The sequence below is a fragment of the Panthera pardus genome, unplaced genomic scaffold (genome assembly GCF_024362965.1).
Source record: "Panthera pardus isolate Hobbes unplaced genomic scaffold, ASM2436296v1 HiC_scaffold_6, whole genome shotgun sequence".
NCBI classification, from domain to species: domain Eukaryota; kingdom Metazoa; phylum Chordata; class Mammalia; order Carnivora; family Felidae; genus Panthera; species Panthera pardus.
The window spans coordinates 79,089,636-79,106,536 of record NW_026526991.1 but is presented as its reverse complement, the minus strand read 5'-3'; the positions used below and the strand labels follow the sequence as shown (position 1 = coordinate 79,106,536).

The following is a 16,901-nucleotide window of genomic DNA, read 5'->3' as shown; positions in this document are numbered from 1 at the left end:
AGGGAACACTCTAAAACTCATTTCATGTGGTTAGAATTACCCTGATACCAATCCCAGATAAGGACATTACAAGAGAAGAAAACTAAAGGTCAATATCCCTGATGAATGTAAAAGCAAAAATCCTCAATAAAATACTAGCAAACTGAATTCCACAGCATATTAAAAGACTCATACACCATGATCAAATGGGATTTATTCCAGTGATGCAAGGACAGTTCAACATACACAAATCAATGACTATGATACACCACATTGAATAAAAGTTTTAAAATCATATTACTATCCCAATAGTACAGACAATGTATTTGACAAAATGCAACATCCTTTCATGCTAAAAACCCTCAACGAATTAGGTATAGATAGAGCATATCTCAACATAATAAAGGTCGTATATAACAAAGCCATAGCTAACCTCACACTTGATAATGAGAAGTTGGAAGCTTTTCCTGTAAGATCAGAAACAAAACAAGGGTGCCTACTCTCACCATTTCTATTCTATATAGTATTGGAAGTCCTAGGTGGGGCATACAGGCAAGAAAAATAAATAAAAGGAAGGAAGGAGTAAATCAGGAACGAAGAAGTAACATGGTCTTTATTTGCAGATGATATGGCCTAAGGAAATCCTAAAGACTCCATCAAAAAACTGTTAGAACTAAAAACAGACAAACAAAGCTGTTAGCACTAATCAATAAATATAGTGAAGTTTCAGGATACAAAGCAAACATACAGAAATTGTTGCGTCACTACACAGTAATAACATATGAAAAAGAAATAAACAGGGGATTAAGGAAGACAATTGTTGTTATGAGCATAGGGTGTTGTAAGTGTTGAATCACTAAATTCTACACTTCAAACCAATACCCCATTGTATGTTAAAAGTAACTAGAATTTAAATTAAAACTTGAAAAAAAAAGAAATAAAACAGTAAAGGAAACAATCCTGCATACAAAAGCATCACAAAATAAAATACTTAGGAATAAATGTAACCAAAAAGGTCAAAGATCTCTACACTGAAGACTGTAAGACTTTGATGAAAGAAACTGATAAAGACACAAATGAAAAACATATTCCCATGTTCACAATTAGAAAAATTAATATTGTGTCCATACTAAACAAAGCCATCTATAGATTCGATACAGTCCATTTCAAAATTTCAATGACATTTTTCACAGAAATAGAAAAAATAATCCTAAAATTCATATGGTCCACCAAAGACCCTAAATAGCCAAAGCAATCCTAAGAAAGAACAAAGCTGGAGGCATCACACTTCCTGATTTCAAAAATAAGTTACAAATCTATAGTAGTCAGCATACTATAGTACTGGCATAAAAACAGACACATAGACAAATGGGATAGACTCATGAGCCCAGAAAAACCCTCACATATCCAGTCAACTAATATTTTCCAAAGGAGCAAAGAATACTCCCTGAGGAAAGGATAATCTCTTCAACAAATGATGTTGGGAAAACTGGACAGCCATAAGCAGAAAAATAAGCCTATTGTACACCACTCACAAAAAATTAACTTGAAATGGACTAAAGACTGAAACATAAAGCTACAAATCATAGAACCTGTAGAAGAAAACATAGGGTAAAATGTCCTTGATATTGGTCTTGGCAACAATTTTTAATTTTTTTTTGGGGGGGGGATATGAAACCAAAAGCACAAGCAGCAAAAGCAAGAATCAATTAAGTGGACCTACATAAAACTAAAATGCTTCTAAACATCAGAAGAAACAATCAACAAAAATGAAAAGGCAACCTATGAGATGGCAAAAAATATTTGCAAACCATGTATCTGATAAAGGGTTAATATCTAAAATATATAAAGAACTCATACAAATTGATAACAAAAACCATGCCAACTAAAAAAAAATGGGCAGAGGATCTGAACAGGCATTTTTCCAAAGAAGATGTACAGAGGAGCAATAGGTACATGAAAAGATGCCCAGCATCACTGATCATCAGGGAAATGCAAATCAAAACTACAATGAGATATCACCTCACACTTGTTAGAATAGCTATCATCAAAAAGATAAGGCAAAAAATGTTGGCCAGGATGTGGAGAAAGAGAACCCTTTTGCACTGTTGGTAGGAATGTAAATTGGTATATTACTATGGAAAATAATATAAACATTACTCAAAAAATTAAAAATTAACTACCATATGATCCACTTCTGGGTATATATCCAAAGGAAAGAAAAACAGGTTATCAAAGAGGTATCTGCACTCCCACATTTATTGCAGTTTTATTCACTAGCCAAGATATGAAAACAACCTATTTTTCTATCAAAGGATGAATGGATAAAAAATATATAATATACATATATATATATATATATATAAAATATATGGAATATTATTAATCCATGAGAACAAAAGAAATCCTTCCATTTGTGACAATGTATGGTCTTTGAGGACATTATGCTAAGTGAAAAGTCAGACAGCAAAAGACAAATACTGTAGGATATCACTTACATGTGGAATCTATAAAAGCTAAACTCAAAGAAACCAAGAGTAGAATGAATAGTTACCAAGGGTAGGGGAGTAAGGAAAATGGGGAGATCTTGGTCAAAGGGTACAAACTTCCAGTGATAAGATGAACAATTCCAAGGATCTAATGTACAACATGGTGACTATGGTTAACAATACTATATATTTCAAAGTTGCTAAGAAAGTAGATCTTAAGTGTTCTCACAAGAAAGAAATAGTAATTATATGAAGTAATGGAGGTTTTGGCTAACTCTACTGCGGTAAGCATTTCACAATACACAACTGCTTCAAATCATCACATTACACATCTGAACTTATACAATGCTATATGTCAATTATAGCTCAAAAAAGCTGTAAAAAAAAAAGCCTTAAAACAGATTTTCTTCTTAAGAAAGTCTAATTTTCAATCAGCCCCTCTTTTTTAAAAAATTTATTTATTTTGAGGGAGAGAGAGAATGCACAAATAGGGGAGGGGGAGAGAGCGAGCACTGTCAGTGAAGAGCCTGATGAGGTTCTCAAACTCACGAACCATTAGATCAAGACCTGAGCGGAGGTCAGCCACTTAATTGACTGAGACACCCAGGCGCCCCTCTTTTTTTTTTTGACACAAATGTACTTAGAATCAAACTAAATCCTTTGTCTCCTCATAAAATAAACTGAGTTGATGATGTATTTGATATAGCAGTTTATTTTCTATGAAGAATCTCACAGAAGAAATCCTAAAGTGGGAATAGGGAGATAGATTCCCTAGCCTATAATGTAGAGCAATGAACATTTTCTCTGGGCCTAATTTTTTTCCTTATGAAACAAGGTTATATATACTGACGACCCCTTCGAGTTTGAAATGGTCTGATGTGTCAAGTCAGGTTTTTTCCTTAAATAACTTATTCATGCAGTACCAATACATACCAAATACACAATTTTTCAGGCAATTACAAACATTCCAGAGCCTGTCTAATTTATCTGTTATTTCCCATACCTATCACAGGGCCTAGCAAACAGTAAATATTCAATCAGCAAATGGTATCTATTTATTTGAAAAAAAATATTCAGTGCCTATTGTGAACTAGGCATTCGGAGCAAGAGAGAGTATCAACAAAGTAGATGGTGATAACAGCTATAAAGAAAATATTTAGAATAGTAGAGAATAAAGGCAGGTATTTGTGCATGCTTACATGCACGTGTATGTGCATGTAGTTTCAATAACATCTGAGTGGATACATGAAAGATGAGAAGAAGCTGGGTTTTCAAAAACCAGGAAGAATAGCATTTTATGCAGAATTGATATCTGGGCTAAGGCCCCAAGTTAGGCAAGTTGTGTGGTCAGCAAGTAATCAGTGTGGCTGAAATATGTCAGCAAGAGAAGTATGAAATAGATTGGAAAATCAGCAGGAACAGGACATACACCACTCTGTGAGGACAGAGATGACTTTGCAGGTCAAAGAATTTGAAATTTTAAAAACTATCTAAGATGTGTTGTGAGCGGAGAAGCACAGGATTCTACACTGCGTCGCCGAAACTCCGTGTCTCTGCAGTCCAACATTCTAGCTCACCTTCCTGGATGAGAAATCACATTAGTAGGTCCATTACCTCTGAGCACACACAGGAGGGTAAAAATCAACTACCTGATAGAAATGCTTGAGTCCATATCATCAACGTTTCTGAAATCATCTTGCTAGTAATTTAGTGTTCTTAACTAGTCCCACTTATTAGCCAGAATCTCAACTCCTCTATTTTCCTCCCCTTGTATTGGCAGCAAATTCATGATGCAAAGTGACAGTTTGATGTAGCTGAAATACATGCCCACCGAGGCCACAATATTTGGGTCACCTCTGACATGGACCTAATTCCCTCCCCAGTTCTCCTTTGCTCTCTTGATACAGAATAAGGTGTTCCCTTAATGTCAGATGCTGTCAAACATGACAAAGAAACCATTTGCGATTTCCTTGATTTGAAGCACAGAGGAAAACCATCCCTCAAAAGGGGAAGAATAAATGCATTCATTCAGAGCACTTTTCTATTTGATTTTTATAACATGGCATTTCTGTCCTCTGGCAGACATTGTGAGTGCCCTTCCCATATTTCTCAAGTTTTCCAGTCGCCATCTCGGCCCTGTGCCTGAGGGCTCTTCCTCGCCTCCACTGCATCCATGAGACAGGTCAGAAGTGTGCAAAGTTCTGAGGAATTAACAGACTCCTCCCCCAGCAGCCCTGGAGATATGACTCTGAGCAAGTCCGGCTCCCTCACCCCTTGGATGGGACCACACGTGCTGGATTTTGCATTGCTGCAGGATCAAGCTCAGTCCCCTTACTGTGGGAGCCGACTTAATAGCACATCTTCCATTTCCTGCCTTCCCTTCCCTATACTGCCCTCCAGACTTTCTGACCAGGGATAGCTGCACTTCCTAAACAGACCATTGTACCTGAATCCTTGTCTCAGGGTCTGCTTCTGGGGAATGAGAATTAAAACACAGGAAACAGAATCTAAGTAGTACTTGCCACCACAAAAGTGTTCAACTACCATCTGTTGATACTCAGTGTTAAGAGGGAACTTTCTTCCTTTTCACCTCACATTTTCACATGGAAAGACTTCCATCTAGCTTAACACCCAGTTTTCTCCCATTGGTTCATGTTTCTTGATTAAGGGGAAAGACTATCAAAAAGCAGCACAGACTAGAGACATATCCTCTCTTCCCTCTGTACTCTAGACCAGTATGAAATGACAGACCTGGAGAAGTAGATCTTCCCTGTAGACCCCCAACTTTCCCATCAGTTGGTTGCCTCAACTCCAGACTGAATACTGAAGGTGGGCTACAGACCATTAGAAATCCTTTTTGGTTGTATATCTAAAGTCACATTCCTCAGTTGGCTTCTTGGATATTAAAGCTGGTATTTTACAGTCTATTTGTCTACATTCTGTCTTCCTCTTAGCTGATTTGAACTTGCCAATAGCATGCTTGTGCAACTGACATGTTAATATATATCTGCACTGCTTTTGCCTCTAAATATCACTGAAATTAAACTATTGTTTTGTGATTTGTTTTCCACTACGTATGAATAACACTTTTTCAAAGTTTCTCATTTTCTTCACGATTATTTTATTTTAATCTGAAAATTAAGAGTGAGTACATAGGAGATATTAATATTAATTCAAAACAGTAAAAAAACAGGGCACCTGGGTGGCTCAGTTGGTTAAGCATCCAACTTTTGCTCAGATCATCATTTCAGGATTCATGAGTTTGAGCTCCACATCAGGCTCTGCGCTGACAGCACTTGAAGCCCGCTTGATCTCCTGTCCCCCTCCTTCTGCCTCTCCCCTGTGCATGCTCTCCCTCTCTCCCTCTCCAAAATAAATAAAAACATTGAAGAAAAAAAAGGTTTAAAAAATAAAATAAATTAAAAAACTAAAAACCTTAACTCGTAAGTAGGATACACTGACTTAGAATCCTTCTCTGCTTGTTCCTCTTTTCCCACAGCCTTACATCTCTCTGAGCACATCTTCCTTCTTGCAGGCCAGTTAGCAGTGCTGCTGTCCCCTGTGTTCTCATGGGCTCCTCGGTCCCCACCTGCTTTCTGGCCCTCTCTCCATCTCAGCAAGTGTGGAGTCAGGAACTCCCTCTTCCCATTGTCCTACTGGCGTTCCTGGAAAGGTGTGGTGTGATGCTATCAGGCACAGGCTGTAATGGTTACCTGTGGTTCTGAGCATGTCTCCTAAGGAGAGTCTCCATCAGATGACCCTGGATCTTCCTTTGCAAAATCAGAGTCATCTCACCTGACAGAAATCCTTCCCTCCAGAGGTTGCAAAGCCAGCACAGATCATCCTCTCTGTGATCCCTCCTGGGTGAGAGCGGTAAACGTGTCCACAGACCTCTCTTTCTAACACAAGCACCTGAATCTGCTGCAAGCGCCTTGCGAGGCCGCCACCTGCTTAAGAAACAGATTCAGAAATACAGCTTCTTAATGAAGTAAACAACACATTATGTTAAAAAGACATATTTAATTTCAGACTTCCTTTGCAGTAATGTAATTGCAATCACTCAGTTTGGCCTGAGCTGATGTTAATAAAAAAATGTGTTGGGCGCCTGGGTGGCACAGTTGGTTAAGTGTCCGACTTCAGCCAGATCACGATCTCGCAGTCCGTGAGTTCGAGCCCCGCGTCGGGCTCTGGGCTGATGGCTCGGAGCCTGGAGCCTGTTTCCGATTCTGTGTCTCCCTCTCTCTCTGACCCTCCCCCGTTCATGCTCTGTCTCTCTCTGTCCCAAAAATAAATAAAAAACGTTGAAAAAAAAATTAAAAAAAAAATGTGTCTCACATAGGGTGTCTTCATTTCCCAAATGTGGCATTTTGGTAAAGGAATACATTATCAAAAGAACAAAACCAGAAACATTTTTTTTCTAGTTTATTTTTGATTTAAAGGTTAGTGTTTCAAACATTGTTACACAAAAATTCAGAAAGAAAAATTCAGCAAGATATGGATTTGTATTGTATAGGATGTATATGATTATATATTTTAAATGGTATATTTACAGATAAAAATATATTATAAATGTGAGAACATATTTATAAGACTTCCTAATATAAACCAAAATCATATCCCCTTTTCCTCTATTGTCACTGAGACTAATCTCAACTCCAATTTGAAAGGACTAAAAATGGTGGTGCTTGCGTGATTCAGTCGGTTAAGCATCCGACTTCAGCTCAGGTCATGATATCACAGTTCGTGGGTTTGAGTCCTGTGTCGGGCTCTGTGCTGACAGCTCAGAGCCTGGAGCCTGCTTTGGATTCTGTCTCTCTCTCTCTCTCTCTCTCTCTCTCTTTCTCTGTTCCTCCCCTGCTCATGCTCTGTGTCTGTCTCTCTCTCAAAAATAAACATTAAAAAAATTTTATAAAGGACTAAAATGAAGGCTACAAGGCTAACAATGAACACTACAATACTTCTCATAACTGACCCTCAGGCAGGACTGTATTAACATGTATTCTGCATGACTTATTCTATCACTTTGGATTCATGGCTAATTTTAAAAAAGCTTAGTATTAGCAAGTACCTTATATTTGTACAGTAACTTAATATTACTCCAACCCAATAATACAACATTGTGAGGTGGGTTGTTCACATATATGATCACGTTGACCTCACACATGAAAAAAACACAAGAGTTTTGAAAATCTGATCTCACAGCACATGTGGGGCAAAACTAGCACTTAAGCCTAAGTTGGACTCTAAAGCTCGTGCTTTTTAATGTATCAATCTAATACATAAATAAATTTAATGATTTTTGAAATCCTCTTTTTAGAGACCATTCCTGCCACTGGTCTTTACCATTTCTTAAAATTAAGAACTCATTTTCTCTCAGATTGAAAGAATGAATTCGCCTTTCCTAAGACTGTAAGTAAGCACCTTTCACTTGTCTGGTGGTCACGGAGGTGGTGACGGTTGAAGGTGTCAGAGAATGGGCACATTTACTCAAGGTCTTGGAAGCCAGTCAGTCAAAAAAAAATTTACTGAGCATTTACTCTACGCTAGGTGCATCTGTAGCCCTGGAGGAGAGTGCAGAATTAGGCACCTGCCGCCACGAGGCTTCCACTCTAACGGAGGAGATGTGGAGAATGATTACATACACTAACGTCAAAGTACAATCGTGTGTGATGAAATGATAAAACTGGGTGGTGCAAATGTGACGGAAGGGCAGTCCTGAGGCAGCAAAGTGATCGGAGGAGGGTGTGCCGTTCTGCGCAGCGAGCAGAACGATGAGGAGGCAGCTGGGAGAAGACTGAAGCAAGAGTGTTCCAAGCTTCAGAAAGCAGAACAGGTCTTGTGTTGAAGAGGAAGAAAGAAGGCCACAATGCCTGAAGCGGACACAGGGAGGAAAGGAAGTTGGAGAGGTAAGTGAAGGCCAAATCACAGAGTTTTCCAAGTCAGGCTAGCAGTTCAGACTTTATTCTAAATGTAAAAAAAAAAAAAAAAAAAAAAAAAAAAAAAAAAAGAAAAAAAAAGAAAGAAAAAAGAAAAAGCACCAAAGAGTATCAGCTGAACCACGCTGATTTTAAATCCTAGCTTTGATAAGTACTAGTTATGGGATCTTAGCAAGTGACTTAAATCTCTTGAGCTATAATATCCTCATTTACAACACGGGGAGGATAAAACCTCCTCATCTGGTGGTTGGGCAGGTTTGAGGAACATGCAGAGTGGCTGGAGGTGGCACAGTAAAGCTATGCTTGCAGACAAGCAGATCCCAAATAAATGACACACAAACACAAGGAAACCATCTTCTACAGTGGAAAGAGGCAAAACGCAAACATCAACACGTTCAGATCTGCCAGTATTTTGCTGTGGCTTTAAGAACTCTACGATCTAGACCAGCAGTCAGCAAACCACAGCCAGCAGACCAGTTCTGTGCCAGCCCCATCCCCAGACCTCCTAGTAATGACGTGTACACTTTGAAATGGCTTCTAAAAAGCCCCAGAGTAATATTTCGTGACACATGAGTATTATATGAAATTTAAATTTCAGGGGCGCCTGGGTGGCTCAGTCGGTTGAGCATCTGACTTCAGCTCAGGTCATGATCTTGCGGTTTGTGGGTTCAAGCCCTGCTTCGGGCTCTGTGCTGACAGCTCAGAGCCTGAAGCCTGCTTCAGATTCTGGGTCTCCCTCTCTCTCTGCCTCTCCCTGCTCACACTCTGTCTCTCTCCTTCAAAAATAAATAAACATTAAAAATTTTTTATTTAAATTTCATAAATAAACTTCTACTGGAACACGACCACATCCATTCTGTTAGATGTGTATGTCTATGGCTGCTTTGCACTACAATGGCAGAGTTGGATAACTGGGACATGGAACATATGGCTTGCAAAGATGAAGAAACGTATTATCTGGCTCTTTACAGATCTAACGTCCCTATAATAAGTCACCCTGAAGGAAAACTATAAAAGTTCATTCTCTAATCACCTATGACTAAATAAAACATGGGTTCTATCTTTCAGAGAGAAGAAAGGCTAAAGCAGGTATTGCTTGGTATCATTTCCATGCCAAGTTTTTTAAATTAGCAACTGGCAATAATGTTTATGCAAAAGTAAAATGTTCACCTTCACTAATGCTTCCCCATCCAGTCACAGCACAGATCTCAGAGGAAAAGAGTGGCTCCGTGCTTTCTGGGAGACACACCGGCCTCACGACAGAGTTGAACGCCAGAGGAGAGCTCAGTTGTATTAGGGCGATGTCAGAGTCGAAGCTCCGGCTATCAAAGTCTTCATGCACCACAACGTGCTTGGCCCTTCTCACCTGTATCAGTGGTGAGCAAGCGAATTACAAGATAAAGTCAATGAGTCAAACTACTTCTTTGCATAATAGTCCAAAATAAACCTTCAATCTCTGTATTGCCATGCATCAGCAATGAAGGTGGCTCTGTACTGAATTGAAAAGGGCAATCTGTGTTTGTAATTTGCAGGAGGCCATGAACTTTCTGAGGACAGTCCTGGAGAAAGCAGGCTATGTGGACCTTGTACACAGACTTGAATTTACACTTCCTGACCTGCCTCACTTAAGTCTCTGATGTAATTGTGAGCTCAGATTTTGTATTTTTTTTTATTGAAAAAAATTTTTTTGAATGTTTATTTTTGAAGGAGAGAGACAGCATGAGCAGGGGAGGAGCAGAGGGAAAGGAAGACACAGAATCCAAAGTGGGCTCCAGGGTCTGAGCTGTCAGCACAGAGCCCGACACGGGACTCCAACTCACAAACTGTGAGATCATGACCTGAACTGAAGTTGGAGGCTTAACCAACTGAGCCACCCAGGGGCTCCACAGATCGTATCTTTAAATGTTGATACATCTGGTAACTGTATAGGGACACTAGGAGATGGATACCTAATTACATATTTTAGCTAAAGGTATTCCCCAGCATGTGATAACACTTAGGATAAAGGCAGAATGACCCTTCAAAACATTTCTCACCTGCTCAGTTGATTCCTTCAGGGTTCTGTCATGGTCCCCAGCAACAATGGTCCAGAAGAGTGGATTATTTTTCCTGGAGAAAGAACAAGAAAAATTTGACATGAGGAGTCATTTTTTTACCATTTGATCTAACCCCATGGGGCTCTACCAACACGCACTGTGTTTAGCTCAGCCAAATGCCACTATTCCCCTGTCTGGTGCCTTTGTGTGATCTCCTGCCTGGGAAGGTACACCACACCTCCTGATCTACCTGTAGAGTTCTTAATGATGCATCCTGCCCCTTTATTTTGGCAATAAAATGAACTTGGAGCCCCTACCAAATATCACCAAACATTATTTTTAAGTTGAAAAGTTAAAAAGAAAAACTATAGTTTACTTTCATTTCACAGTGATATTAAGAATACATAATGAGGTAGCTTCTGGCCTATGTTTTACTGTTAAAAGTAGCCAAACATTATCTTACAGGAATACATCTCAAATTGTTTTCTTTTAGCAAATCACCAGAATTAATGGAACAGAGGTTAAAAAATTTATCAGTTCACAAAACAGGTAAAACTCACCTATGGCACCTATGGGATTATTTTGGGGGAGATGATGATTGGAAGAAACATAGGGAGCTGCTGGGTGTTGGCAATATCTTGTCTTATGATGTGGGTACTAGTCACGTGGGTGCTCACTTTGTGAAAATTCCTGTAACTATAAACTTGACATTTGCACCCTTTTGATATATTTCAAAAGGATGTTTTAAAAAAATTTTAAATCAATATCCATTAATCTGCCACATCAAGATTTTCAGCTGAAGAAATATGTGAGGAAAGAGTCCCTCAATTGTCACAAATATTATCACTTCAGCTTGGAGATTCTTTAATTTTCCAAAATTTACTTTTTTCCTTAGGAAAAGCAAGGTTATTGAAATTATTTTTTCAATACACTTTATTCAAAGGAAAAGTTTCTTCATATACATGGGCATCTTCTGTCTAGTCTTAACCATGTTCATTTCAATTCCTTGCATGATGAGTCTGACTTATTCATGTGTTTCAATATGACTTATTAAAGGAGCCTACTCAGGTAAAGTGCTTGGCAAATACCTTGCAGATGGTAATGACTCCATAATGGTAGCCATTATCAGTGTTATTATCTGCCACGCACTCTAAGTGAAGGATTAAACTTTATTTTCAAAGTCACCCTCTAAATTATTACTTGATAGTAAAGAGACTTATTTTCTAAAGCCACTCTACTTCTTTAGATAGAGGATAGCGTGCACAAAGGAATGAAATTATAAAAATCATGGTATAGTTGATAATGTAGATCACAACTTCTAGTGAAGTTTTATGTGCAGTCATCAAATTTCCTTTAATTTGGTAGAAAACTGTGTAAAAAAATTGTTATGACAGAACAACATACATGTTATGAGGGAACAGAGTCTGAGTTTTTCCAACAGTAGGATAATAGCTCTAAGTAGCAACTGATGGATTTCTCCATCCTATCTCCCCCCTTGCGCACAATCAAATTTCATTTCTTATATCCTTAGGGTCTTATCCCCAATCCAACAATGGGACATATGCCACTACTGCTTTGGGAGAAGAAATAATTACTGCTGAATTACAGAAAAAACAGTGGCTGAAACTTAAAAAATTTAGGTCTTTAAGAAAAATTTAGTCTTTAAGACTGAAAGATTCCAATGTAGAATTGCAAAGTGAATTTAGTTCCCTACAGTAAAACTCCCAAATGACCACAAAGACCAGTGTGAAGTCAGCAAAAGGAAAATACCAGTTTTCCCTAACTGTGGAACATTACCTGGGAACTTCTTACAAACACAAATGTTGAGGCCCCACACCAGACTTATAGATTCAGCAACCCTCCAGGTGATTCTGGTTTATGCTAAAGTTTGAGAACTAATAAACTAATATTAAGAGCAACCAGTGCCAGCGAAGCCATGGGAGGTGGTCCAACGTTGCTGTTATCCTTAATGTCTTTGGAGTGCTACCCAACACTGTGAAATAGGCTGGCACCTAGTGCCCTTCAGCAAAAATGATGTCTACTTCAGCTCCCACACTTTGCAGATCTCCCCAGCTGGCTTATCCCACATGGCAAACTTCCCTTATCAATGGATTTGGATATGTGGAAGCCCTCTTCAACAGAGGATGGAGCCCTGGGTGTCTACCAAGTCAATGAAGATGATCCGGGAGAAACAAGTCCATGAAGGAATCCACTGCAGAGTGCCCACAAAGGCAGAGTATGAGTGGAACATACCAATTTTGTTACTCTGGCCTATCAAACACTTCTGGTGTAAAGAGCCATATACTCCAAGGAATAACTTCAAAAAGACATTTCTCTGGCGAAATAAGTCAGGCAACTATGAAGAGTAAAAGAAAAAATGAGACACACAGACATTTTCTGTATCATTATACATATAATGATACAGATTTTGTGCAAAAAATAATATATATGGTATATACAAATACTATAAAATAGACCGTGTGCTTAAATATTAGTGGGAAATCATGGGAATGCAAGCTGGTGCAGCCACTCTGGAAAACAGTATGGAGGTTCCTCAAAAAATTAAAACTATAACTACCTTATGGCCCAGCAATTGCACTACTAGGTATTTATCCAAGGGATACAGGTGTGCTGTTTCGTAGAGACACATGCACCCTCATGTTTATAGCAGCACTATCGACACTTTATAGCAGCACTATCGAAATGTTTATATCGACATGTTTATAGCAGCACTATCAAAAGTATGGAAAGACCCCGAATGTCCATCGATGGATGAATGGATAAAGAAGAGGTGGTATATAAATACAATGGAGTATTACTCAACGATCAAACAGAATGAAATCTTGCCATTTGCAACTACATGGATGGAACTGGAGGGTATTATGCTAAGTGAAATTAGAGAAAGACAAATATCATATGACTTCACTCATATAAGGACTTTAGGAGACAAAACAGATGAACATAAGGGAAGAGAAACAAAAATAATATAAAAACAGGGAGGGGGACAAAGCATAAGAGACTCATAAATATGGAGAACAAACAGAGGGTTACTGGAGGGGGTGTCGGAGTGGGGGATGGGCTAAATGGGTAAGGGGCATTAAGGAATCTACTCCTGAAATCATTGTTGCACTATATGCTAACTAATTTGGATGTAAATTAAAAAAAAATAAATCAGATTAAAAAAATAAATATTAGTGGGAAATAGATAATTAAAACATTGTTAGTATTGATCACTTCTAAAGAGGAGGAATGGATTCATGAAATGGAGAGAGTATTTAGATTTTACTTGATAACTTTCTTTAAATGCCTTTATCCACAAGCATTACTATTATAAAAATCCTTTTTTTTTTTTTTTTTTAAGAAATCAAGAAATCACCAATGAAATTGCATACAAATTCCTTTTGTGGTCAACTTTAGTGGTTCACAAACATTTACAGCTGACTGTGTTTATTAATCTCAAATGACTCATCAATTTGAATATCCCCTTTGTGAAGAATGGTCTTGCTATGGTCTGTATCTTGCTGCAAGGTGTCTGGTTAATCACATAAATTCCCAGAACAGACTACACTAGTTGACAAGGGAATCTGCCAAAACGTCGTCTGTGCCTTGAGCTTCAATACTAATATTTGTCTTTTCTAATACATTAATTGTTACTAATTAATCAGCTACTATTGAGGCTTCTTTTCCATGATACATAAAAATGAATTCTGATAGAATTACTTAAAATGGGCATTTCCAAGGGAGGGAAAGCCTAGAATGAATGGTATTGGACTGAGTTGGAAACATCCATATGAAGTCATGTTTAGCTTAATATAGATACAGAAAGATAGCTATATTTAGAGAGTGGGTTAGTAACCATAGCTATATTTCCTAGCTCTGTCAGTTGAGAGGACCTAGTGCAGTAACACCCTAGTAGCAACTAGTACACACACCACTTAGACCTTGATTTCTCATACCATTCTCCCACAAAGTAGACCAGGGCTCACTGGAGAAATGACTGGTTCTAGGACTGAGGAGGGAATACATCAGATAAACCTGGAGCATTTTGTAGTGTCACAAATGGATAGGGGCATGTCAAAAAGATAAGAGGTGACCCTGAAAGAGCTGACACTGGTCAAAGCTGGAACAATTTGAGCAAAAAATAGATATGTAGTATTTTAATGTTATTTTTTTTAGAGAGAGCGTGAGAAGGGGGGGAGGGGTAGAGAGAGAGGCAGACACAGAATCTGAAGCAGGCTCCAGGCTCCAAGCTTTCAGCATAGAGCCCGATGTGGGGCACTCACAAATGGAGAGATCATGACCTGAGCTGAAGTCGGACGCTTAACCAACTGAGCCGTCCAGGTGCCCCTGTAGTATTTTCAAATAAATATCCCTGAATCCATACCGATATAAATACATTGTTTAACAAATAAATCAGGAAGAATAGACATATCTCCCATACAGAAAAATTTCAAACAATTTATGTAGACACTTTCCACTCAGGAGGTGAAGCTTAATACCCAATGCCTCAAGTGGCATATGACTTTTGTAGTTTTCCTCTTCCAAAACCATAATCCCAGTAAAACCATGAGGAAATAGCAGATAAATTCAAATTGAGGGACCTTCTACAAAATAACAGATGAGTACTCCCCCAAACTGGGAAGGTCATCAAAAACCAGGAAAGTCTGTGATACTTAGAGCCAAGAGTAGCCTTACGTGACATGCCGACTAAATGTAATGTGGTATCCTGAATGGCAAAGGGAACTGCAACCACAAACACCTTCAGACAGAGGAAATGCAGCATGTTTGAGGAATGGGGCTGGCCCATTATGAGCAAGCAGGGTCAAGTTTGGGTCAGATAGACAGATAGGAAGTTGTTCTTCATCATGGCTGTACATTGGAATCATGAGAGGGTTTTTTTTTAAGTTTATTTATTTTGAGAGGAGGAGAAAAAGTACATGAGCAGGGAGAGGGGCAGAGAGAGAGAGAGAGAGAGAGAGAGAGAGAGAGAGAGAGAATATCCCAAGCAGGCTCTTGCACTGTCAGCACAGGGCCTGATGCAGGGCTTGAACCCATGAACCATGAGATCATGACCTGAGCTGAAATCAAGAGTCAGATGCTCAACCTACTGAGTCACCCATCTGAGGAGTTTAAATAAAAAATAAAAAATTAAAAAAAAAAACAAAAAAACCTACCCATGTCTAGAAGTCACCACCAAGTGACTTTAGTTTGGAAGGAAAATGAATTAATTACAGTTATACAAAGGCACCTAGCTTATCTATACACCATTAAGATAAGAGCAATGCACAGTAAAATAGAAACTACAATTCTTTTACATTATCAAAACCAAGAAAAACCAAACAATGTACTAGTTTTAGGGATTCACAGATGTTAAAATTAAAAAAAAAACCCATCAGTATCATAAATACAAAATTTAGCATAGTGTCTTCCTCTTGGCAGGGGTCCTAGGGGGTCTTAAGAAGTGTAAAGAGTCTTCCTAAACTGGGTGGCAAGGACACATATGTACATTTACTATTCTTTAGACCACATATGTGTCATGTGCAGTTTTTCATATCATGGCATAATTCATAATTTAAAAACCCTGAAAATGTTAAGCAAAATTTTAGTCCATTGGTAGTCCAGTGACCAACGTGGTAGACTATCCTACTGTGCTCTCCACTATTTGGACCATATTTTAAGAAAAACAACACTAAATCAATCCAGAGGAAGTTGTACCATATGGCAAGGTATCTGGAATTACTGACAAACAACAGAATGATGAGCCCTAGCTTAAAGATGAAATTAAGGGGCAATGTGAGAGAGATCTTCAAGTATAGGGAACACTGTTATGTGAAAGAAGCAGACTAAGTTTTTGTTTTCCAGAGCTCCAGTAAATTTAGACCAATAGGTTTCTGCTAAAGAGAAACAGACGTGTGCTCAACATAATAATCAGAGATTGCCATAAATGAGATGAGCAATTTCATCTCAATTTCATCATCAATTTCAGCATTTTCCTCACTGACATTGTTTAAGTAGAGGAAACGGCTGTATAGAAAGTCGTTGAAAGATTCCTGCTTTAGAATTAGTCTGGATGACTTTATTAGATAATTATACTTCTACCCTAGGCATGGCCATAAATACATGCTAAGTACGTTATTAAAATATCATCAGTTTCACTCACGATTGCACACAATGGGCTGCAGTGAGAATCCAGGTTGGGTCGAGGATGGCACCTCCACACTGGTGACTGCCTTGAAACCTCACACCCACCTGCCATGGCCAACAGTGGGGACAGGCTTCCTCCCCCACTACAGTTCTTCTGGAAAGCCATTGGAGACTAAATGGAGGGATGCCACAGATACCTATAGCAGAGAGGATGAAATTAATGACCTATCCAACTGAAATAAGAAAGAACATACACCTCCTCCAATAGCTGACAGTAGTAATTTCCAAATATCAGATGAGCTTTATAGAGATATCAA

General features: G+C 38.6%; 1 protein-coding gene across 1 annotated transcript in view; it reads right to left on the bottom strand.

Annotated features, from left to right (window-relative positions):
* OVCH1 (ovochymase 1) overlaps positions 1 to 16,901 on the bottom strand; it is a 54,357-nt gene that overhangs the window by 12,518 nt on the left and 24,938 nt on the right. Inside the window, exons 15-18 of the mRNA XM_053895344.1 lie at positions 16,601 to 16,781; positions 10,441 to 10,513; positions 9,575 to 9,770; positions 6,264 to 6,415 (exon numbers count right to left, since the gene is read on the bottom strand). Of these exons, the coding sequence (XP_053751319.1) occupies positions 6,264 to 6,415; positions 9,575 to 9,770; positions 10,441 to 10,513; positions 16,601 to 16,781 (602 nt within the window). The remainder of the gene's footprint in view (positions 1 to 6,263; positions 6,416 to 9,574; positions 9,771 to 10,440; positions 10,514 to 16,600; positions 16,782 to 16,901) is intronic.